The sequence below is a fragment of the Mustela erminea genome, chromosome 1 (genome assembly GCF_009829155.1).
Source record: "Mustela erminea isolate mMusErm1 chromosome 1, mMusErm1.Pri, whole genome shotgun sequence".
NCBI lineage: Eukaryota > Metazoa > Chordata > Mammalia > Carnivora > Mustelidae > Mustela > Mustela erminea.
Window position 1 is genome coordinate 92,792,755 of NC_045614.1, and position 23,124 is coordinate 92,815,878.

The window sequence follows — 23,124 nt, forward strand, 5'->3', positions numbered from 1 at the left end:
CTGGACATAGTGTCTCACTCACTGATAATATCTCCAGGGCTCTGGATCAAGATTCCTTCCCAAATTTTCAGTTTCTCTTTTCCTATATACATGCATTTGGAGAGAGATCATGATAAAATGAAGAGGGACCGCGGTTTCTAGGAGAAAAACCTCCCCCTAAGTGTATTTTCTACAAAAGATCTATGATAAGGACGGTAACCCAAGACAGATTTCACTTCCAAGAAACAGATGTGCATGCAACCATCTTACTATGTTGGAAGAGAAACTCAGCCCAGCAGAGGACTAGCTGCCCGAGCTGTTCTCAGGAGATCCTACCTAAAAACTGACCTAGATTTTTCATCTTTCCTTAATGGATCAGTAGTTGAGTCAATTTGGCAATGGACTCACATTAAAAAGTGAACAAGTAAAATAACCCCAAATATCATCACTTTATAAGTAACCTCTTTATGTCTCCTCTGCTGCCTGTTTTGAATCTTCTTAAAACGGTGTCTGCTTTGTGTCCTCTTTCCTACTTTTATTTTCTTCTACAACGTTGTTTGTCTTTTCTTCTTCTCCAGTTCTTGTTAGCCGTTATTCAAGCTCTCTTCGTGCATAATGCTGTCGTCGTCTTTTTAGTTCCTACGTTTAGAAGTGCTTTACTCATACGAATATTTGTAGAGCCATGGTGTTGCCTCTTCCTGTAACATTTTAACTTGATAAAATACGCTCAGTCGAGGTCTTACAGACAGCCACTTCATGTATTATCTTTAGGAGGAAAGTCACTATCCTTCCATTCACTGCTTCTCTTAATGCACTGAGGGGTCACAAAGCCATCTGTGAACTTGGAAGTCACATTTGAAAGCTTGCCCCATTAGGCCATCATTTTCGTGCTCTGGCTTCTCTCTTAAAGAGCTCCGCCCTCATGGCATCTCTGCTGGGCTGCTGGGACTGTCCCTGTTGGGACACACCTCTCCCCTCCCACCAGCCCCTCTGAGTCCCAGCCCGCTGGCCGTAATCTGATCCACATGAGTCTATCCGTGTTTCGCATTGACTTTCATTAAATATGTTACCGAACCACGACTTCCACTTCTGTGCAGATAATTTTCTCTTCCTCCTTAGATGCTGACATATTTAAGGATCATGCCTTGGAAGGCTGGATACCAGATAAATTGGATTACTCCTAGGGGCTCAGATTTCTGCAGTGAACTTGAAAGAGTGTCGGGAAGGCGTGCTTTCAGTCCTGTGCCCGGTTTCCTCACGTTATTAATTGTTGTTATGTCATGTGGTAATGGTGCTAGTGATTTTAATGTTGTTTTTTATGTCATGTGCTTCGAGCAATATGTTCTGGACTGCATGTCACCCCAGAGAGCACACATCGGCCCCCTTCCGCCTGTGTCAGGGGAAGAGTAAAGAGGCTTTTCACTTTATGACCCTGCCAGGGAGTGACGATTGGGGGTGAGCTCACCCACTGCTGGCCGCCTATAAAGGGATAATCGACGGCCCAGCTCCATCCTTTACTTTCCCTTTTCGTGTAGCCTGGGCCGCCGCTGCTGGTACATCTTCCTCAGAGATGGTCAGCCCTCTCCAAGGCTCACGGGGGAGTGGGGAGGGATGCATACGTCCAGCATTTCTGGAGACACCCAGCAGTACGAGGTAAAGACCTGTGCCTGGTCGCTGCCGACCGCCCTCTACCAGACGCTCACCTCCTCACGATCCAGAAATTCCAGGGCTAATCCCTGTGGATATTAATTCACTATGTGTAACTTGATGCAGTTTTACCAGAAGACGCTTCTAGCTGGAATCAGTCCCCACTCTCCAGTTCTTTTTCTCCTCTCTCCCCACTTGCTTCTGCACACCCCGCCTCACCGAGACTGACTTTACTTTGTGCTAAAAGAGCTGGTGTGAAGGTCAAGTTAAAAACAAAAGCATTTTGTAAGGTAATGTTTAGACAGTGCTGTTGGCATTGCCGCTCTCAACCTCCCGACTGACTGGGAGCAGGGTGCAAAAAGGGGGCTGCAGATCCTAACAACACAGGAAAAGAAGGCTCGGAAGTCATTCGTCCTTTCTCTGCTTGGGTACCCCCCCCCCTCAACAAACTCTTATTGAGTACTTCTTGCATGTTGGACATGGGGCTCCCGAGATAGACAAACAGAAACCATCTCCCCTCCCCAGAGCTCTGACAATCTTAGTGGGATATTGGCCAGTCATATGTTCACTGTTGGGCCAAGCCAGAGCAGCATTCAGTCCCTTGCTCTGGGAATGAGCAGGGGCATCAGGAAGGCTTCACAAGGAGATGACCTTTGACCTAAGCTTTCAAAGATGAAAACTGGTAGAAAGAACAAGATTTTTGTGAAACTCATTAGAGAATGAGACAATGACAGAAGAGGAAAATTGCATGACTTAAGGAGAGAAATGAACATGACCTTCCAGCAGCAGGCTGCCAGAGACAGCTGGCACCAGTTCCCAAGAGCTAATAGTGTATGTCTCTTTCTAGCCCCGTGTTCAGTGACACCTGTGGATGGGACCACATCAGCCCCAGTAGGGGTGTTTACATGGTGGGAATTGGCAAATGCTACAAATGGGAGATCTTCGTTTCTTTGCTTTCTGGAGAGCTCCCCAGTGAACACTTACTAGCACACTCCAGCTTCGCAGACCATGCAAGGTTATTTCAAAGGATGCAGAGGACCCCGCCCATACCTGTTGAGTGTGGGTCCCGAGAAATGGGTTGCGATTGTGGCTGAAGGGGTTCTGTTTAGAGTTCAAGAAGATCCTCGTTCATTAAACACTGACCCTGTGCCTGAACTGTGGTGGATTCTGGGAAATGCACAATGCCTGTCAACCCCTGCCCTGTGGGGCAATAGTCTAACTCATACACCATGCTGGTCCACGAGAGAACAGTGGGCCACTGACAGCTGAAAAGAGGGCCCCAGGGAACACATGGGCCTGGAGATGGGAAGAGAGGCTTGAGGGCAGGAGAGAGTCCAGGGAAGAGAGACGTTAAGGGCCCTTGAGGATGTGAAGGCTTTGGATGGGCTGACTCTCCACATGACACATCCTGAGAACAAGGAAGAGAGAAGGCTGACAGGTAGGTGTTTCCTGACAGTAAGCATCAAGTACTGAGTCTGGGGAGTCAGGCTGAGATTCAGCATTCCAGAGGCGTGGGTATGGATTTTATCCCATGGAGGATGGTGAGTTTTATGTAGGCATCTAAACAGGCTGGATGACAGGAATGAGGCTCTAGGGACACAAACTGGATAGAGGCTGTGTCTGGATTGGACCAGAAGGAGATGATGGGGAAGAGTGGGTGAGGCCTCGGAGGCATGAAGACAAGTTACGGGACTTTGCTTGGAAGTGTGTAGAGGATGGTTGGGTGGTAGGGTGGCTCAAGTGGCCTTCAACTGGAGTGGATCCAAACATGGTGAATGGAACTGATTGGGGGGGAGGGTGGCAACATGAAGGTTGGGGCCAGAAATGTGGGGCGCAGGATTAAACCCGTTGGAGGGAGGGAACCCTGCCAGGCCCCAGGGGTAGGCATTGGTGGTCATGCATGTGAGTAAAGGCAGTAGAGTCAAGTCTAGGTATTGAAGCTGAAGAGTTGTGGCAACTGTGGGTTTTCTCAACATGTGACCCTGTTTCTCAACATCGCCCTCCAAGTTCCATGAAGGGGACGCATTCTCAGAGTTTTTGTTCGTCCCACGCCAGGCCTGGTGTGGCACTCAGGAGCTCCATCAACTGTTTGTTGCATATGGTTGAAGGAAAGTAGATCCTTGGTGGGGCGAGTAGAGCAGGGAGGAAAATTGGGGGCGACTACAGAGCTTAGGAGAATGGAGAAAACCTAGAAGAAGGTAAAGAGTCCCGATTCACTTGGCGCTCCAGAAGTGGCTCAGTGAGATGAAGGCTGGCCTTCATCCCCCACAGCAGATAATGGATATCACTGGTCTCTTCAACGAGGGCCACAGGCCTTCTGGCGTCTGGCAAATATCAGCTCTTCGTGACCATGAATCTGACTCATTGGAGCCCTCCCATAGATCAACTCCAATGCATTGGTTAATTCTGATCAGTTCAATCCACAGATTCACCCAGAGCATCAAACAGGCTGCTATCTATAATTGGGCCCTCCAGCATGAATGGCAGTCTGGGTTGTGCAGTGTGCAACCTATGTAGCTGTACACAGCAACCCCGATCATGACTGTCAAGTGCATGGAAATGTAGGTAGAAGAGACACTAGAAGGAGGCTTCCAAAGGAAGATATGGCAATTGTATTTTATTAACAAATCTCCTCTCCTGACTCCAGTAGCTGCCAATTCAGCATTTTTACAGAAAACTTTTTTGAGAGAGAGGCAGGCTTATGGGGAGAGGGTTGGATGGTGGGGATCTGTGATGTGCACTGATTGGGAATGGACCAACAAGGCTCCCTGGTTCTCTCCTTTGAAGAAGAAGATGGGTTCTTGGGGGTGTTTTGGTAGAAAATCCACCTTCCAGTCTGATTTCCCAGGCTTAATCAAAGTGAGGGTGGCCTCAATACTAGATAAGAGTCACAACAGGAAAGGCTTCAAGAAGAGAATATCAAGTAGATGTCTTGAGTACTTATAATTAAAATAACTGGAATGTATTGAACACTCACTGTGGACATACTTTTCAAACATTGCCTTACTTCACTCCCTTAATGTGAGATAGGGTGTGTGTGTGTGTGTGTGTGTGTGTGTGTGTGTGTGTGTGTTTAAACTGATGAGGAAATTGACATTCAGAGGATAGCTTGCCAAAGATTGTGTCGCCAACTGAGTGAATAATAGAGCAAGAATTGAAACCCAGACACAGTCAACCAAATCTGGTGAATGTAACCCCCTACATAGCTGCCACTTTGGGCACTGTTCTGGGAAAGAACAGTGAAGTATACAGGGATGTTACTTCTGCCTGGGGGTTTGGGATATGTGAGCTTCCTTACTGGTAGTGACAATTCGTCCTAGAATTCAGTATGCCCGTGGGGTAGGTGCCCCTCATTTCCTGGAGAGAACACATTCTTCCGTCCTCCAGTCTTCTTCCAGTATAATCAGCTACCTACCTAAGGATAGCAATGAGAACCAAGATAGGCAGCATTTTCAGTCATATGTGCTTGCTTACGTTATGAAATAATGTCATCTTTAGGTGGGCAGTTGTCACCTGACCATTGCCAGCCCTAAGAAGAGAGATAATCAGTTCACTGTCACCGTGTAGGTATTAAGTATCATGCACACCATGGCCATCAAGCACATTCCATCTTGTCCGCTAACTCCAGGAGCCCAGTAATGGGGCCTGGGGAGCCCCGCCAAAAGGAGGAATGGCGCTGTGATCAATAAGGAATGTCTGTCCCGGGTGCGGGGCTCGGAGGTGGCAGATCGCCTGCCATGGTGTTACTGTCCTTGGTTTAGCCATAACCTACTTACCTTGCCCAGGCTAGTGTGATAAAACTGGCTGGAAATCCTACTTTAAAACCTAGTTTAAATTTATTCTTTAGAAGTTCCTTTTCTGGTGGAAGCTTGAATTAGTAACTAGAAGCTCTGCTTTCCTTTCTTCCCCCAAGGCAGTTTGTGACTTCAAAACGCTGCTGCTAAAAAAAAAAAGAAAGAAAAAAAGAAAAAGAAAAGAAAAAAAAAGTGCAAATGTGTGTAGATTTGCACTGCACATAGCCAACAGCCACCGGTCGAAGTACCTGCTAGCAGGTTAGATGTTTCATTTTCAAAAATTGAAAATTCTTCCCTTCTGATTTTATATATAATAGTTGAGGCATTTAATGCTGCTGAACCACTTCTCTCTTCCTCATTTTGTCAAGGGAAGGAGGAAAGAGGAACTGGCAAGGAGCTGAAAACTTGTAGGGGATAATTTCAGGAGCCGTCCGGAGGACAGACGTAGGAACTGGCTAACTTACCCTCAGAGGACAGCCTGGAGGGCCGTGGTTCTCAAACTGGAGCCCAATGTCAGAATCCTCTTCGAGGTCTATTAAAACTCATGTCACAGGACCCCACCTATTGAGCTTCTGAACCAGAAGATCCAGGTTGAGTCGGAGAATCTGCATTTTCTAGCAAGTTCCCTGGCGATGCTGCTGCAGTTGGGTGGAAACCACACCCGGAGAACCACTGCTGAGATCCCCTGGCCCCCAGACTGGCCTGAAGCCAGAGGGAGGACCTAGCCAAAGGGAGGTCTGGTGGTAGGAGAGGCTCCAAGGTCAGCTGCAAAGATACATGCCAATTGAAGTCCAGCCAGACCAAAATTAGGCTGGCTGCAATCAGTCAGTAAAGGATCCACGTAGAAATGATCAACCCTAACCACTACCCAGTCATCTCCTATAAGTATCTATTTTAAATATAATGTTAATGCTTGATTTGTGGAGAATATTTTTAGGTATTATGAACTTTTATCGAAAACTGCAAAGTGTATGACCGTGCTTTGGAGCTCATGGAAAAGGAAGCTCTTAGAGCTCAGATCCTGGAAAATCAAAGCATCCTGGACAGCAAGCTCTGGCCTTAGTGACAGGCAAAGTGAAAAAATAAAATAAAATATAAAAAAATAAAAAATAAATAAAAGACTATATGAACAATAACAACAACAACAACAAAAATGACAGGCAAGGTGTCAGGAAGCAAAAATAATTTCTTGAGAATGGTGTATGAACCCGAAGTCGAAGAGCAAGGGGACAGAGCCTCTCAGGTTGTAAGCCACACAAGGCCTTGGTTTTCTGTTACTAATGATGGCAGTATGCCCACCGACCCCCACTCCCTAGGAGCCTTGGCAGTGCTGGAGGACCAGAGTCCCCACACTTTAGCTCCCGAGGCTGAGCTAGGGACACCTTCCAAACCCTGATACCTGGCAGCCGGACTTCCCCAGCACCCCCAGCATAAAGCCCTGCTTTGTCATTGGTCCCACTAGTTTGCAGAAACCTGCTCCTCCTCCTTTTTCTCTTCCAGAGTCCACCCCCTACGTACCACCCCCCCACCCCCACACATGTGGGTGTCTTAAATCGCCACCCACATGTGCTGTCCACAATGTGTAGTCTACAAAACACCTTCTCCAACACTCAACACGCCCTTAGGAAGCCCCGGTGGTCCTTCCTTTCTTTTTATCGTGTCGGGCTGAGAAAGCTGAGCCTGGGGAGTTGATGTGCCCCGAGTCGGGTGGCCAGGCTGGCGCCCACACGAGCTGCTCCCTCCAATCCCTCCGTGCCCTAGTCCCTCTTCCAGCATTGGGGCCACGTAATGACAGGATGGAGCACAGCCTCCTAGTGAGGACGGTGGGCTAAGTAGCTTTATTTGCAGTGGGTCCTTCGAAAACCTCTGGGCTTGGAGAATATGAAGTCATTTCTTTGCCAGACAGGAAAGGAGCTATCTTTACAGAATCAGTATGAAGCCTCTGCTTCCCATGCTGGCAGTAACACTGCTCCCACCGTAGTGACTGACGACTGAGCCTGGCTCTCCCTACTCAAGGAGACCACATGCTTTGAACATCTGTTTTTTTTTTTTTTTAGAGCAGTTTTAGGTTTGCAGCAAAATCAAGGGGAAGGGACAGAGATCGCCCACATACCCCTTGCTCTGCACACGCACGGCGTCCTCCACTCTGCAGGCCTCACCGGAGTGGTACCTTGGGGGATAAACCTACCGTGATGCATCATTATTATCCCAAGTCCATGCTTTACAGGCGTGTACACTCTCGGGGTCGCATACTGTATGGACTGGGACAATGGTCTAATGACACGTGGCACTGTGACAGTTGCAGGCAGAGAGGATTCACTGCCCTGAAAATCCTCTCTGGAGAGTCCATTTCCACTTTATCATTTTAAAAACCTATATGATGCAACGCCCGCAGAGCATACAACTTCAAGCTCGGGAGTAGGAGCGCCGCACTTGGAAACCAGCCAACCACAGGGTTAAACAGTGAAATAGCAGTTGTCACTTCAGAAAGGAGCGTGAGCCACACGGGTCTAGATAGATAGGACTTGCCAAAGCCACACTTTCACCGGTCTCTTGCCTCTTGTTCTTTCTTTCTACTCAGGTATATAAAGCCTTCATAATTTTTGAACAAGCCCTTCAGTTTCATTTTGCACCTGGTTCGGACCCACAAATTACGTAGCTGATCCTGTGCGTAGCTTTGAAGTATGTCTAGGCTCAGGGAGCACCCAGACAAGTGAATCAGAATTCCTAGAGGTGGGATCCAGGTCTCTTAACTTTGCTCAGAGTATACCTGCTCTCCAGGGTTCGGTGTTGGGTGGCCAACTTCAGGAACCACTGATTTAGAAGAGAAGTTGTAAACCGGGGCATTCCTGTGTGTGTCGCAGGGGACATCAGAATCACCTGGGGCATTGTCCCCAACTCCACACATTGATGCAGACGTTGACGAAGATCCTGATTCCTAAAAATTCTGACCCCATCTGACTCCCAGACAGGAAGTCTCCATGAATGTGAGATCTGTCTATGAACTAGGCCCACTGCAGTTGCAGTTCCCCACATAAGCGTTGCTGTGACAGTGACAGCACAGCTGGGGCATGGTGGTCCCTGGATGGTGACTCTAGGCAACTGCTGAGCATGCCTGCTGAGGGGCACTGGTGGGAAGAGGGCTGGGCATCGACAGCAATCCTGGCTCTGATCACAGCTGAAGGGTCCGGGGTATGTTTTCTTTGTGGCCCAGTTTCCTTACCAGTAAAGTGAGCATAATGACGCCCAACTTACGAGGGTGCCCTGAGGATTAAATGAGATAAGATATGCAGAGAGCCTAGCACATTGCCTGGCACATGGTAGGTCAATAGATATCATTGTCCAGTCTCCTCCAAGAAGAAATATTACCGTATCTTTCCCTTCAACCACTGTCTTCTTACTAAAAGAAAATGTAACTTGTTATTATAGCAACAAGGAGGAAATACTAACCGATAGTCTTCAGTTGGTACATTTATCAAATGTGCAGTCTGTATCTGTATTCATTCAGCTCGTGGTTACTGAATACTTGCTAGGTCAAGGTGTCAGAAGGATGGATTTTATAGATGCACACTCATATTATAGATCATGTGTATACACATACATATGCATACATGTAGACATGTGTATGCAAATATATACACATGTGTATACACACATACTATACACAAGCACATACACACACATGTCTGACAGGTCTCCTGCTATGAAGTACCTTTAAAAAAATTTTTACTCAGTTGAACAACAAAAAGTAATGCTCATTGTAACCATTCAAATAACATAAACGGAATTAGATTAAGTTGATTGGCTTTATTTCCCCACTCTTATTCCCAACCTTGTAGGGCAACCGTTTTTACAAAGAATCTGAAGTTAAAAATAAATTTTATGTGGATTTTTCCCGTTGTGTTGCTTTTTTTTTTTTTTTTTTTAAGATTTTAATTAGTTATTTGAGAAAGAGCAAGAGAGCAGAGAGGCAGAGGGAGAAGCAGGCTCCCCGCTTTGGACTTCATCCTGGGACCCTGGGATCATGACCTGAGCCAAAGGCAGAGGCTTAATGACTGAGCCACCCAGGCGTGCCCTCCCCATTGTTTTTCTTCTACACACACACACACACACACACACACACACACACTGCATTTGGGTACATACTGCGTTCACATTCTATAGCTTTTTTCCCTTTTTTTCTTCATTGAACAAGACAGTGTGGACATCTTTTGAAGTCAGTGCGGGTGACTCATCTACTAGTTTTCCGTAGCTCCTGGTATTCCACAGGACAGATGTGTCATTTTCCAGCCATTCCCTGGCTGTGGGGCTATAATGTTTTGCTGTAGAAAGAGATGCTGAAGTGAATAGTCTTTTAAATACTGGTACTTCTACTTTTTTGGTTAGAGGAGTCTCCAGCTGGTCATAACGCTAGAGCAGACTAAGCAGGAGCAAATAGGGAACAGTAAATATGCTCTCCCCACTTTGATAGACACACCTCCCCATGCCAGGGACCACAGTGGGCATTACAAGCTAGGAACATGAACGAGACTCCATCTGACTTCAAGCAGTTTGGCAAAGCAGCATTTGATTCCTGTCGAAACCAGTGTCACACATGGTCTGTGTCCTCAGGTCCAAGTTGAACTCATCCTCATGGTGCTTGTGTCAACCTCTGCTCCGGCCCTAGCTTCCGATCAATCTCACAGACTCTGGAGCAGTTTCACGCAAGAAACCCTTTCCTGCAGCTCCCTTCCAGTGACTTCCACAGCAGAAAACAAAGGGAACTCCCAACCAAATCACAGAGGGGATGTTACCTTGCTTTTCTAATTCGGCCTGTCATTGATCTGCCCCCGGTTTGTGCCATCATTTTCCTCCGGAAGCTGAAGGTGAAAGAGAAGAAGGTCCCTCCAGCAGAAAGCTGTCGTGCCCCATCTCCCGCCAGGCCTTTGCCACACATGTCAGTGCTGGGGAGATCACAGAACGGCTCTTAAAAGCCCATTTAAGAAGATTCAACAGATTTTGTAAAGCAGCTATGAAACACCAGCCACCGGAATTGTTTTTACTCTGGGTCATGGTCCTGTACAAATGTTGAAATGCTGTGGCACACGTGGAGGTGTGCCGCTCACGTTCGCTCAGAGAAACCACGGCCTGTCCAGCTGCCGGGGGTGCAGAGAGCCATTGGCTTCCAGCTGCCCTGGCTTCAGGACCTGCCTCAGGTTTCCCTGCAGAGGCCCGCTCTTCCCGGCAGCCTCGGGCAGTGACTGAGCTTGGTGGGAGGCCAGAGCCTGGGCCTTCCTGACATGGGTGCTCTGTACTCTGGAGTGGCCCAGGGGTGGAGGAAGCGGACAGTCCCACAGCAGCCAGGGTGGCATGGCGATCTGGAGATCTCCTTATCCATGCCCGCTTCCTCCTTTCTTTTCATAAGGTCAGGTTTGCCTCATGGTTTGGGAGTCTGACCAGTCCTGTTCCCTCCTCTTCGATCCTGCACGGTGTCTGCTAACTTCCCTTCCTGACTTCTCAGGGTCTGCTTTCTGGGCGACCCAGTAGACGCAGAAGCTTTCAGGGCAGTGTAGGAACATAAATGCTATCCTTCTCATTCAGAGCACTAAAGAACCTGAACATATCCCCTGGCCCCTGGATGTTCTTGCGCCGGGCTCTGCTAAAAATGAATTATGGTCTGCCAAAGTGAAACTGACCGTTTCATTTCAATTATTCAGCTGGGACACAAATGAAAAACCAAACGCGAGGAAAAAACAAACTCACATAGACTCTGAAATTTCATTTTAGTTACCCGAACTATTTTGAAGAACTGAGGCAAGGAACTTATTTTAGTGTAACCTCTGTGTTTGCCGTGAACTGATCAGGGCCAGGATACCGTAGTTAAATTGGGAGAACACTGTTTCCATCTCTATCGCTTCCATCACAATTCCACTCTGAGCGCCACTGTGCCCACCACTATTGTGCCCTTGTGGTTTCGCAGACTGAGAAGGAGATGGGTAATGATTGCATTCTTGTTGCAGGGGAGTTTGGAGAGGTATACAAGGGGCGTCTGAAACTCCCGGGCAAGAGGGAAATCTACGTGGCCATCAAGACACTGAAGGCTGGGTACTCAGAGAAGCAGCGTCGGGACTTTCTGAGTGAGGCCAGCATCATGGGTCAGTTTGACCATCCCAACATCATCCGCCTAGAAGGTGTGGTCACCAAGAGTCGGCCGGTCATGATCATCACCGAGTTCATGGAGAATGGTGCTTTGGATTCTTTCCTCAGGGTAAGAGCAGCTCGGGGGCATGGACGGAATGTTGGATGCAGGGAGGGGGTGTCTGCATGAGGACAGCCTGCCGCTTAGGAATCGCCCGATGAAATGTGGGTGGGCGTTGGAAATGGTAGCGGGGTTGACGGATTTGTTCCTAAAAGCATAGAACAAGAGGAGCCTGTGGAACCCTCAGTAGGAGGATAGCGTGGAGTAGGGCCTTGATAAATGCTTGTTGGATGAGTATGAGTGAATAGAGGCGGGTGAAGGATGGCCATGGGCACCTGCATGAATCACGGAGATTGAGGAGACTCTCAGCACCTGTGATGCAACTGTGTGACTCCGGCAGACACCAGTGGCCATCGCTGCCTTTCCCCAGCACTGTCCTATCAGCCTGTTCCCTTCATTTGCAGCTCAGAGATAAAACAGGCTGCCCTTTCTGATGGCTGGGCCACCCACCCTCAAAGGTGGCATTCCTGGGTGGGAGAGGAAGAGACTGTCACAAGCTTTCACAGGTCTTCTCTGGGCTTGACTCCAAATCAGCCTGCAGCAGAGGTGTGGGGGTCCTCAAGGCTTATGGCTGGGAGATGTGTAAATGGTCATTGTCAGTCATGCTCACATGGAACCACGCTGGAACCGCTTGCCTTTCTGTGGGACAGCAGAGTGACTCAGCGGGGGTGGTAAGGACAGCCACAATGCCGGTGTCTGGGGAGTGGCAGCTGGTGGAACAGAGGTCAGCCAGCAAGTCCTGCCTTGGACCAAAGCCTCAGCTGGGGACTAGGGGGAGACTGCGAGCAGAGGGTACATGGGCAGCATCTCAATAGAGCAGGGTCTACTGAGCAAGGACTTGTGAGGATAATACCAAGCGGCAGGCTATGTTTGTCACCAAAGCTACTGAACAGTGGCTGTGGCTGTAGATCAAAGGATCATTCAGACACTTAGTCTTAAAATATTCATGGGGTGACTCTGCGGTCACACCCTCTCCTGGGTTCTGGGCCTATAGAATGAAAGGGACATTGCTCTGATGCTAACTAACAAGTCACCCAAGATTTCAGTGGCTCACCACAATTTATTTTGTTCATGAATCTGCAATCTGGGCTCGTTGAGGACACCTCTGTTCCATGGGGTATCAGCTGGGGCAGTTCAAGATCCGGGACCTGGAATCATCCAAAGTCTCGCTCACTCATCTGTCTGGCAGCTGATGCTGGCTGTCTGCTGGCGTCTCTCCAGGTGGGCGGCTTGCGCTTCCTCACAGTGAGCTGCGTCCCAAGAACGAATGTTCCATGAGAAGAAGGCAGAAGCTGGACCACTTTTGTAACTTAGCTTCAAATCCCACGGTACCCTTCCACCACTGTGACAGGATGCCCAGATTCGGGGTGGGCGGAAACGGGCCCCACAGTTTGATGGGGACAATAACATGATGTCATCTTACACATAAGAGATGGGAGGTCCTGTTGTCCCCATCTTAGAGACTACAGCATGCCCCAGCAGTCCTTTCTCTGAGGACCCTAGTGCCCCAGCATCCAGCAGTCATCTGCCCGGATTCTTTATGTTTCTGTGTGTGGTGTGAAGAGGTATCATGAGCCAAGAAGAATGTAAATCTTCCTGCGGGAGGCAGGAAAAGCATTAAGGAGGACGGAGAATTAACTGATACCGAAGACTGAGGGGGAGAGGAAGCGAGCAGGTACAATGGAACAACTGAGCAGTAAGTTCAAAGGCCAGAGCCAGCACGGCCTCGCTCTGTAGTGACTCAGGGCCGAGGGTCTGCAGCATGGAGGAGCTTGTCTGGAAGCTGCATTCGCCCAGACTGAAGCTACTTGAGCAGGGCAAGCACGCACTTTTGCCTCCTCTGGGTGCTTAGGCAGTAGTGGCTTATTTCTGGTGGGGGACATGGGACGACAACAGGTGGGGCCGATGTACATTGCCTAGTATGGCCTCCTTGAGGGTACGGCTTAACGCCCTTTATTCTGAACACCCCCCCTTCCCTCTGAGTACCTAACCCAGGAAGCACCTGGTAAATGCTGGTTGAGTGAAAAACATGAAAAGCCATTTCTGGCACCAGAGCGTTTGGGAATGGCAGGAAAAATGGAATCTTCCTGAGTGTACGCGGTCTCTCGTTCTTATAGCCAGACCCCTCACGTCAGAGTGGGGTATAGACCATGCTTTCCTGGGGGCATTAATTTGTAATCAGAGATCTCATGAAGACAGCCAAATAAAAGTGAATAGCAGACAATGTTAGGAGAAAAAGTATTTTCTAGAACCAGCCTCCAGACCTTTTTAGGAGCCATTTATTTCCTACGAGTCACCTGACTGTACTTCACCGAGTCACAACATGACTTGAGGACTGTGATCAGACTCTCTCCCTGGAATGTACAGGGGAATGAGGAGATTCGTTCCTAGAAGGCTGCAGAAAATCAAAACCCCGCACAGACGCTCTGCACAGGACTCCTTCCGGGTGGGGCCCAGGACATGCGGGCATGTGGGACACCAGGATTTTTCATGATGATGAAGCCCAGGTGGTGGAGAAGAGCCAGGGGCAAGTGAGGAATGCGGGAAATGGAGGGTAAGGGATGGCAAGGAAGGAACGGCCAGAGCAGGCAGCGCCAGGAGGAGAGGGGAAATGAAGCGTTTCTGACTCCTCGCACGGCATGGAGGCAGGTAATCTATAAATCTAATTTCAGCCTTACTACCAAACCCTGGAGCATAGCAACATTAATTGATGTATCTGCTGCTTGGTAAAATTGAAAAGTAGGTCATCAGTGCAGTTCTGCAGGGCCCATCTTCTGGGAAGTAGTATAATTTTAGGATCACCATTCAGAGAAGAAAGGAAAAGAGTTTGTGCAACTGACTGCCCACCACCCCCGCCCCCCGCCAACCAAACTGGTCGTGGTGCTTTACACTGGACATGGCAGCTTTGGAGAGTGGCTGCAGCTCTGGCTCCAGGTCAGTGTCTGAGAGGCTGTAAGTATGGGGGATCCAGTGAGCACATTGGACATGGCTTCTCACCACCCACGCACTTCCCCTCTCTCATTGCAAGACATAGAATCCTTACTTTCTGGAAGGATTAGAAGCATTATTATTTTTTAACTGCATGTTCAGTAGGTTCTTTATTGTCCATTTTTGAAAATATCTGCACCATGGATTATGTAACATGCAAGTCCAAAATTAAACATTTCCTTCTTGGCCCCCAAACTTAGAGGATTCAATGTGGTGGCTCCTGTATGGTCATAGGAGCACCCCCTGTGGCCCTCATCAGTGTTCTTCCCATGCCATAGCCTTGCTTGGCCTTGTGGTCACTGCTGGTTCATCCACAGATGGTCATAACTGGGAGACTCTTAGAAGCTACTGAGCAATGTCAAATGTGGACATTTCTTATCACGGAGGCTCATTCATAGGCTGGAGCTAGATGACCATAAGCCAGAGGTCAGGAAGAGAATACCAGATTGGATGCCCCAAGACCTCAGTTCTGCTTAGGGATCCATTGTGAGTCACCTGGTGGCCTTGAGCAAATCTGTTAACTCAATTTCCCAGTCTATAAACTAAATGCTTTGAGCTGGCTGATCTTGAGAGGTAGGTCTCTTACAGTTGAAGAAGAAGAAAAAAAAATCTATGACTCATTCTCTTCAAACAAATCAAATAAGGGTTTCATTTCCTGAAGTGGATTTGTCAATGAAAGTTGAAATACCTAAATCCTTCCAGCCTAATAAAAGGACCAGCAAGTGGCTTCAGTGAATTTGCTGGAAAGCAATTTCAGCAGAAAGCACTTCACGAAGGAAAGAAAGTTTAAATGACTCACCCAGGCCTGTCTTTTTTTTTTTTTCCTCTATATGGTGTTTTTACCATGTGATCAGCGTGGAGGCTGATCCTCTTCCAAAGTCATCAAGAAAACATGGTCTTATATCTCTTTGGACGCTGGTGTTCCTAACTTTCAAAATTCTTCTTGGGGAGTTACACCCATGAACTGAACACAAAGAGTTGAACACGGCAGGCGATCTTCATGTGTTTATATCTTTAAGTTTTGCCGAAATCATGAACTCAACAGGCACCATCCTGTCTTATCGTGATATGTGATTCCTCTGCAGTTTCTGAAGAAAATGTGTAGCTCTTGCAAAGTCAGCATATTCCATGGAAAAGACCCCAGATGGGAGTTAAAAGATTCCAATCAGAGTAGCATATTTGAGGCATACATGCCTCTACTTTCTATTTCTGTGACCATGGCAGACATCAATAATCAATCATGTCACTTTTTGCTACAAAGCTTATATGCAGCTTTCTTCTCCACACATTTGAGGAAGTCGTTACCATCAGAGATGGAAAGCCAGTGGAGAAGTAATTTACTATTCTGGACTTGTTTTAAGTCAAAGCTACATAGAGTGATTTAAGTCTGATCAGTTACACTTTCTGGACTTCCTTTATCTCCTCTGAAAAGCAATAGACCATTCCCTGCCTCGCACAAAGGAGGATCAAAATGTACTCCATTAAGTATGACTTGCCTTTCAAATGTCAAGAAATGGAAGAAATCGTGTTTGTTCATTAACTGACCCAAATATCCAGCCTGCATCATGAGGCCCCAGTCGTCCACTATTACAGTTGGGGTGTGGACTATTGGGGGGAGGTCTACTACAGATGCCAACCCATTGAGCTCAGAATGCACTGCAGGCGAGGTTCTCCTATGGTGATGTCCTAGTATGTCTCCAAAACACACCGGGGAGCTGTGGGAACCTGGAGTATTGGCCCCAGGTGTCCTCCATTCCTCTCACCAGCTGTCTGAGCACCTGGGCCAGCTGGTTTGTGAGACATTCTGGCCTGGCTGATAATACCAGCAATCCTTGCTGCTGTCTTAGGATTTACAGGCACCGAGCCAAGCCCTTTCACATGTATTGTCCCACTTAACTTCACCAAAATCCTATGAAGAATGGACACCATGTACTTGTTTTACAGGTGTAGGAATGACCGCTCTGGAAGTTAAGTGACTTGCCCAAGGGCATCCAGCCAATGAGCGGCAGAGCCTGGACCATAGGCTGGGTCTGTCTGTCTCCAAAGCCTGGACTTTTCACCACTTCTCCGCCTTTGTCAACCCCAGAAACTCTAAGGGTGACTGGTCTGATCTAAATATTAAAACAAATCAGATAGTAAAGCTGTTCCGTGTCACTTAAATGATTTAAAGTAGAAACAGACATATTGCCGCACATCCTTTCAACATTTCTTTTCCCAGCGTTGTTTACAATCACCACCAGTCCCCTCCCCAAAATCTATCTACAAGCTGGCTTCTTTTGGGAGACATTCATTTTTAACCACATTGTTGTCTACACTTACAGAGAGGAAGTAACAAACTGAATTGGAAAAATATGACCCTTGTGACTCTCAGCTGAGATACATTTTCTAATATACGGAAGTTGCATGACAACTTTCTGGGGAGCGGGTCCCCAGAGATCTACTTAGAGAAAATGAATGGTGCTAGCAAGAGCCTGGCTAAGTTCTCGAGGAGGTGTTGATTGAAGTTCATTAGTGAGAAGGAGGATTCGCACCGCTCACGGCCCATCCAGCTCTCGCAGATGGGCACCATGTGCCGAACACCAGGCAGACTTTCCAAAAAAGCAGATCTGCACTTCCTTTTGGAGTTGGTTAGAAGAAAATATTACAGAGAGAGCTTTCCAGGCAGGCTGGGAGGGGGTTAAGGTTTGAGTTAGAAGCAGCCTAGAACCTGGGATGTGTTGATCCTGGTGTGCTGGAGGCTTCTCCTCTTGTGGGTGTTTTGGGAAGAAGTGGAGGGGGGGTCAGGTGGCTCGCTCCAGCAGATCCAGTGGCGGGACCCTAGGACGCAAACCCAGGCTTACAATCTTGCAGGAGGAAGTCTTCAACATTTGTACTATGGTGGCTAGACTTTTTGATGGCTGGGGTTTTCTCTAATAACCAGGGTATCTTTGCAATCTTCCCTTTTCCCTTATTGATTGTTGCATAGAAAATGCTTTCGTAGAAGCGCATGCATATTTAAGTGATGTAGTGTGTGTGAGTGCCCTGTGTACCAACTCACAGGAAGCAGGTGCTCCCTAAATGGGAGCTGTGCCCACCATCTCTGCTTTCTGTGTTTCACTTGAGAGCACTGGGGAGTGGCTGCCTTGCCCTGTGTCCAGCCATACCTAGAGCAGACCCAGGGCGTTCCATCTGCTCCCACCCCTCCCCCAGTCAAAGCATCTCAGTGCCTGGGCCATGCTTTGCTTACAGAATACAACTTAGAGCCCTTCGGAAGAGCAGCTGGTTCTGGACAAGAAGAGAAAATGTGTTGTTGGCAGCATGGGGACCAGTGATATTACCAGTGGGTGCAGAAACCAAGACTCAGGGACCTTGGGGAGGCAGGAGGAAGGCTGATTCATTCACTGAGGTGTGTCATCGAACCATGAAGGAGACTGTGAGCCCACCAATGATGGGAGAGAGAGCAGCACTGCTGGTTGGCCTGAGGAGGAGAAGCCCTAGCTCCCATTCACTAAGAGGGTCCACATGCCAGACACTGTGTCTGTGCTTCTCTTGCCACTGACCCCTTTGCGGTGGGTGTGGTTATCCCAATGTCAAGGTTGACAGCTCTGGTAGGACCCAAGGAAGAGGCCTTAAGCATTTAATTCTGGAAACGGTGAGATGGAGCAGTCATGAATTGAGCATGTATTTATTGAACTTTTTCTATTTACATTAAAGTTCTTAGCCCTGGGAGCACTCTGTTGCCCACAATAGAGAGGGTCTTGTCTTCAAAGAGCTTAGAGTCAAGCGGCAGACACAGGCAGGTGTGCACACACACACACCCCAAAACTTGTCACGTATGCTAAGAAGAAAAATAAGAGCATGCCCTGGGGTGCCTGGGTGTCTCAGTCAGATAAACATCCAACTCTTGATTTCAGCTCAGGTCATGATCTCAGGGTCATGAGCTCCAGCTCTGTGTCGGGCTCTGTGCTCAGCAGGGAGTCTGCTTGAGATTTTTTCTCTCTCCCTTTCTCCCTCTGCCACTCCTCCCTCAAATAGATAAATCTTAAAAAAAAAAAAAAATAAGAAAATGCACTACAGACAGTGAAATAGAAAGTGCTAGTTATATTTGGAGCAAGGGAATAGTTAAGGAGACATTGTCTCTGAAAAAGGGACACTTAAAGGGAGACATGAAGGCAGGTAAGTGTTGATTGTGGGGAAGAGCAGCAGGGATGGCATGTGTAGGGGACCTAAGGCAGGAAGAGCTTGGCTTAGAAAAAGACTGAGAGGTCACTAGTCACTGTGGCTGGCAGGTGAGAGACAGTGGCTGATCCCTCGGGACCCCATGGGCCCTGCGAGGGAATTTGGAGTTTTTCCTTAATGCAATGGGAAGCTATTAGAGAGCTCGAAGCCAGGGAGTGGCATGGTCTGATTTATGTCTTGCAAAGATGCCTCTAGCCACTGTGTAGAGAATGGATTGGGAGGGGGGCAGGTGCGGGGAGGCTGTTACAGGTGATGGATGATGGTGACTTGGTTAGAAGGGAGGCAGTGGAGATGGAGAGGCATGGATGGCTTTGAGATGTAATTTGGAGATGGAATCGACAGGGCTTGGCAAGGAGGAGAAAGCAGAGAGTTCAAGGAGAGGAATGCGGGTGGGAGTGGGAGGGAGGGGGGGAGGGAGAAGGGCACAGTGAGCAGCATGGCTGGTCTCAGACAGAGGCTAACAAACAGCAGGGCTATGGTACTTCAGCTTCTGCTTAACCACTGGCCCATCTTGATGCCAGTGCCCTTTGCGTCTTGTTACAGCAAAACGATGGACAGTTCACGGTGATTCAACTGGTGGGGATGCTCAGGGGTATTGCCGCGGGCATGAAATACCTGGCTGAGATGAACTATGTGCATCGGGACCTGGCTGCTAGGAACATCCTGGTCAACAGTAACCTGGTGTGCAAGGTATCCGACTTTGGCCTTTCCCGCTACCTCCAGGATGACACCTCAGACCCCACCTACACCAGCTCCTTGGTGAGTCCTTCCTGGTATTCTCTGGTAAAAACGTGGCATGAATAAAAAGTGGCTGCCCATGGCTGGGCTAGTGACCTGTGGCAGGGCACACTGGGAGGGGCTGGGGCCTGAACTTTTCTCTCCACTGGGGGAGGTGGGCGCCAGATGGAGAAACAGCTGCAGCTGGTTGTGAGGCAAGCATCTGGGCATAGGCTGTAAGGAGGGGTCAGAGTGTTCCTTGGCCAATGGGAAAAGAACATTCTGGAATAGGTGATGTGGGGGAATCTAGGCATTGGATGGTGGCATCAGAGACATCCATCAGCAGAAGTGGTTGCTGGTGGGGTTGGGTTCTGTGTTACCAGGCAGATCTTTGGTGCCCTCCTTTTCTCCAACCCTACCGCTTCCAGACAGTTTGAAGAAAGACATCTACATGATGGTTCCTTTTACATTTGTGCTTCCTGCCCAGCTTCCCCCTCCACAGCCCAAGCAGCTCTAGTCACTTACGGCCAGCACCTAGTTCACGCAGTTCCAGTCAGAAACTGTAACAGGTCCAAAGCCAAGCTCCTGGTTTATTCCATTTACCTCCCCAGTGTCTGCATCTCTGTGGTTGCACCAACTCATCTCTTGACTGAAATTTGGGAAACAGCCTCAGTTGCTCTCTGCCTTGCCATCCACATCCAATCCCGCCACAACTCCCATAGGCTTAAATAAAATCTGCCCCTTTTTTTCCTTTGCTACAGTCCCCACCCTATTCCAAAGCACTGGTCTCTTTCACCTGGTCCCTTTCACCTGGTCCCTTCTAGTAGCTTCCTAACTGGTCTCCCCGGTTTCCTCTCTTCTCTTTATGTCCACTCCCAATATATTATAAAAATAAAAACAATACAGAGAAGTAAAGGGGGAAAAAGTAACCAAGAAATCACAATTGCCCTGAAGCAGGGTCAGTAAACTTTTCCTTCAAGGCCAGATAGTAAGAATTTTAGGGTTTGTTGGCCAAGAGGCAACACAGAGGGTATTACATAGATAAATATATAACCATTTAAAATGTAATCCTTTAAAAAGGTACAAATACCATTCTTAGCTCATGGGCTACAAAAATTCAGGTGACCAGACCAGAGTTTACCAACCCATGTCCCAAAGCATCAATTTTAATAACTAGGTGCATCTCTTCTCACACTTCTCTCATTGTTCAAAATGTGAAAATTTTTATTTTGTGAAAATGGGATCATACTAAGCTCATTATTCTGTCCTGCATGTCTGATGGGCATTCTTCCTGCCCAGCTGCTTTTCTAAAAGTCTGTGAACATTTACACTCTGCCAGGAATGTATGGTGCCCATCCTTACCAGCAGCAAAGGTGATCAATCTTTAAAAACTTCCCAAAGATGAAAAATTATACTTCATCGTGTGTAAGTTTGCATTTTCTTTTTTAAATTATTTACTTACTTTTAAAATTTCTTTTCAGTGTTCCAAAATTCATTGTTTATGCACCACACCCAGGGTTCCATGCAGTACGTGCCCTCCTTAATACCAACCACCAGGATCAAGTTTGCATTTTCAACTGGTGCTAGGGATACTACTTTACTATCTTTTCACACAGTTGCTAGGATACATGTTTCCTCTTCTGTTAATTACCTGTACACGTTTCTTCCTATTTTTCTATTAGGTTGTTTGTCAGTTTCTTAGAAATTTATAGGAAGTCTTTTTATATTAGGGATGTTAACCCTTTGTCTCCACATATGATATAATTAGTTCCCCCCCCAATCTGTTGTTCTTTTGCTATTGTTGATGATATCCTTTGGTTTCCAAAAGTAGTTAATATTCATATAGTCAATAAAATGCATCTTTTCTATGTCTTCTTGGGTTTTCTGGTTTATTTAAAAATTTCTCTCTACTGCAGGGTTATAAAGCGCTTCTTAAAGTTTTCTGTATTCTCTTACTGGAGGTTTTGCTCTATTATTTAAATATTAAATACACCTGAAATTTTTTTTTCTCAAGGTCTTATTTTGAAGAGTTTCAAGCATACAGAGAGTTTGATAGAATTTACAGAGGGTAGCCATTGACCCACCACCTGGGTTTTAGAATTAGTATCTTGCTGGGTCTGATTTATTATATAACTATCAATCTGATCTGTCCCTCTGTCCATTCTTCATTCCGTCCTGTCTTGTTGACGCATTTCCAGATTTCATGCTACTGTTGGCCATCATTATGTCTGTCTTTTTTGGAAAAATGTCTATTCAGATCCTTTAGCCATTTTTAAAAATCAGGTTGTTTGTTGTTGTTATTGAGTTACATTAGTTCTTTATATATTTTGGATATTAACCCCTTATTGGATATATGATTTGCAAATATCTTCTCCCATTCTATAGCCTGCTTTTTCATTTTGTTGATAGTGTCTTTTGCTGTGCAAAAGTTTGATGTGGTCCCATTTGTTTATTTGTGTTTTTGTGTCCCCTGCCTTTGACACCAGGTGCAATACATAACATTGGTAAGATTAATGTTAAGGAGTTTACCATCAGTTTTCTTCTAGGAGTTCTATAGTTCTAGGTATTACATTGAACTCTTTAATCCATTTGGAGTGGATTTTTTTATATATGGTATAAGATAATGGTTCAATTTCATTCTTTTGCATATAGCTGTCCAGTTTTCCCAACACCCTTTATTGAAGAGACTGTCCTTTCCTCATTGTATAGTCTTTGCTCCTTTGTTATAAATTACTTACCAGGTAGGCATGGGTTTATTTCAGGGCTCCCTATTCTGTTTCTGTTTTTATGTTTTTTAATGCAAGTACAGTACAGTTTGATTGCTTTAGGTTTGCAGTGTAGTTGGTAATCAAAGACTATTTTCTTCCTCAAGATTGTTTTAGCTCTCTGAGGCTTTGTGTGTGTCTGTGTGGTTCTATATAAATTTTAGAATAATTTGGTCTAGCTCTGTAAAAAATGCCATTGGAATTTTTATAGGGATTGCACTGAATCTGTAGACTGCTTTGGGTAGTATGGGTATTTTAACAATATTAAATCTTCTGACCTAGGAGCATGGAATAGTTTTCCACGTATTTGTCACATCTTCAGTTTCTTCGTCAATCTCTTATAATTTTCACTGTACAGGTCCTTCACTTCTTTGGTTAAATTTATTCCTAAGTATTTTACTCTTTTTGATGTGATTGTAAATGGGATTGTTTTCATGATTTTTCTTTCTGACAGTTTGTTATTAGTGTATAAAAATACAACATATTTTTGTACATTAATTTTGAATCTTACAACTTTACTGAATTCATTTATTAGTTTTAACAGCTTTTTGGTGGAACATTTAGGGTTTTCTATATAAAGTATCATGTCATCGGCAAATACAGTTTTACTTCTTCCTTTCCAATTTGGATGCCTCTTATTCCTTTTTTTTTTTTTTTTGCCTAATTCCACCAGCTAGGACTTCCAAAACTATGTTGAATAAAAATGAGAAGAGTGGGCATCCTTGTCTAATTTTCTTCTACAAAAAGTTTTCAGCTTTTCACTACTGGATATGATATT

General features: G+C 46.6%; 1 protein-coding gene across 1 annotated transcript in view; it reads left to right on the forward strand.

The window, feature by feature from the left end:
* The window catches only part of EPHB1 (EPH receptor B1), a 425,495-nt gene that overhangs the window by 353,059 nt on the left and 49,312 nt on the right, over positions 1–23,124 (forward strand). Inside the window, exons 11-12 of the mRNA XM_032333747.1 lie at positions 11,420–11,667; positions 19,408–19,623. Coding sequence (XP_032189638.1) covers positions 11,420–11,667; positions 19,408–19,623 — 464 coding nt within the window. The remainder of the gene's footprint in view (positions 1–11,419; positions 11,668–19,407; positions 19,624–23,124) is intronic.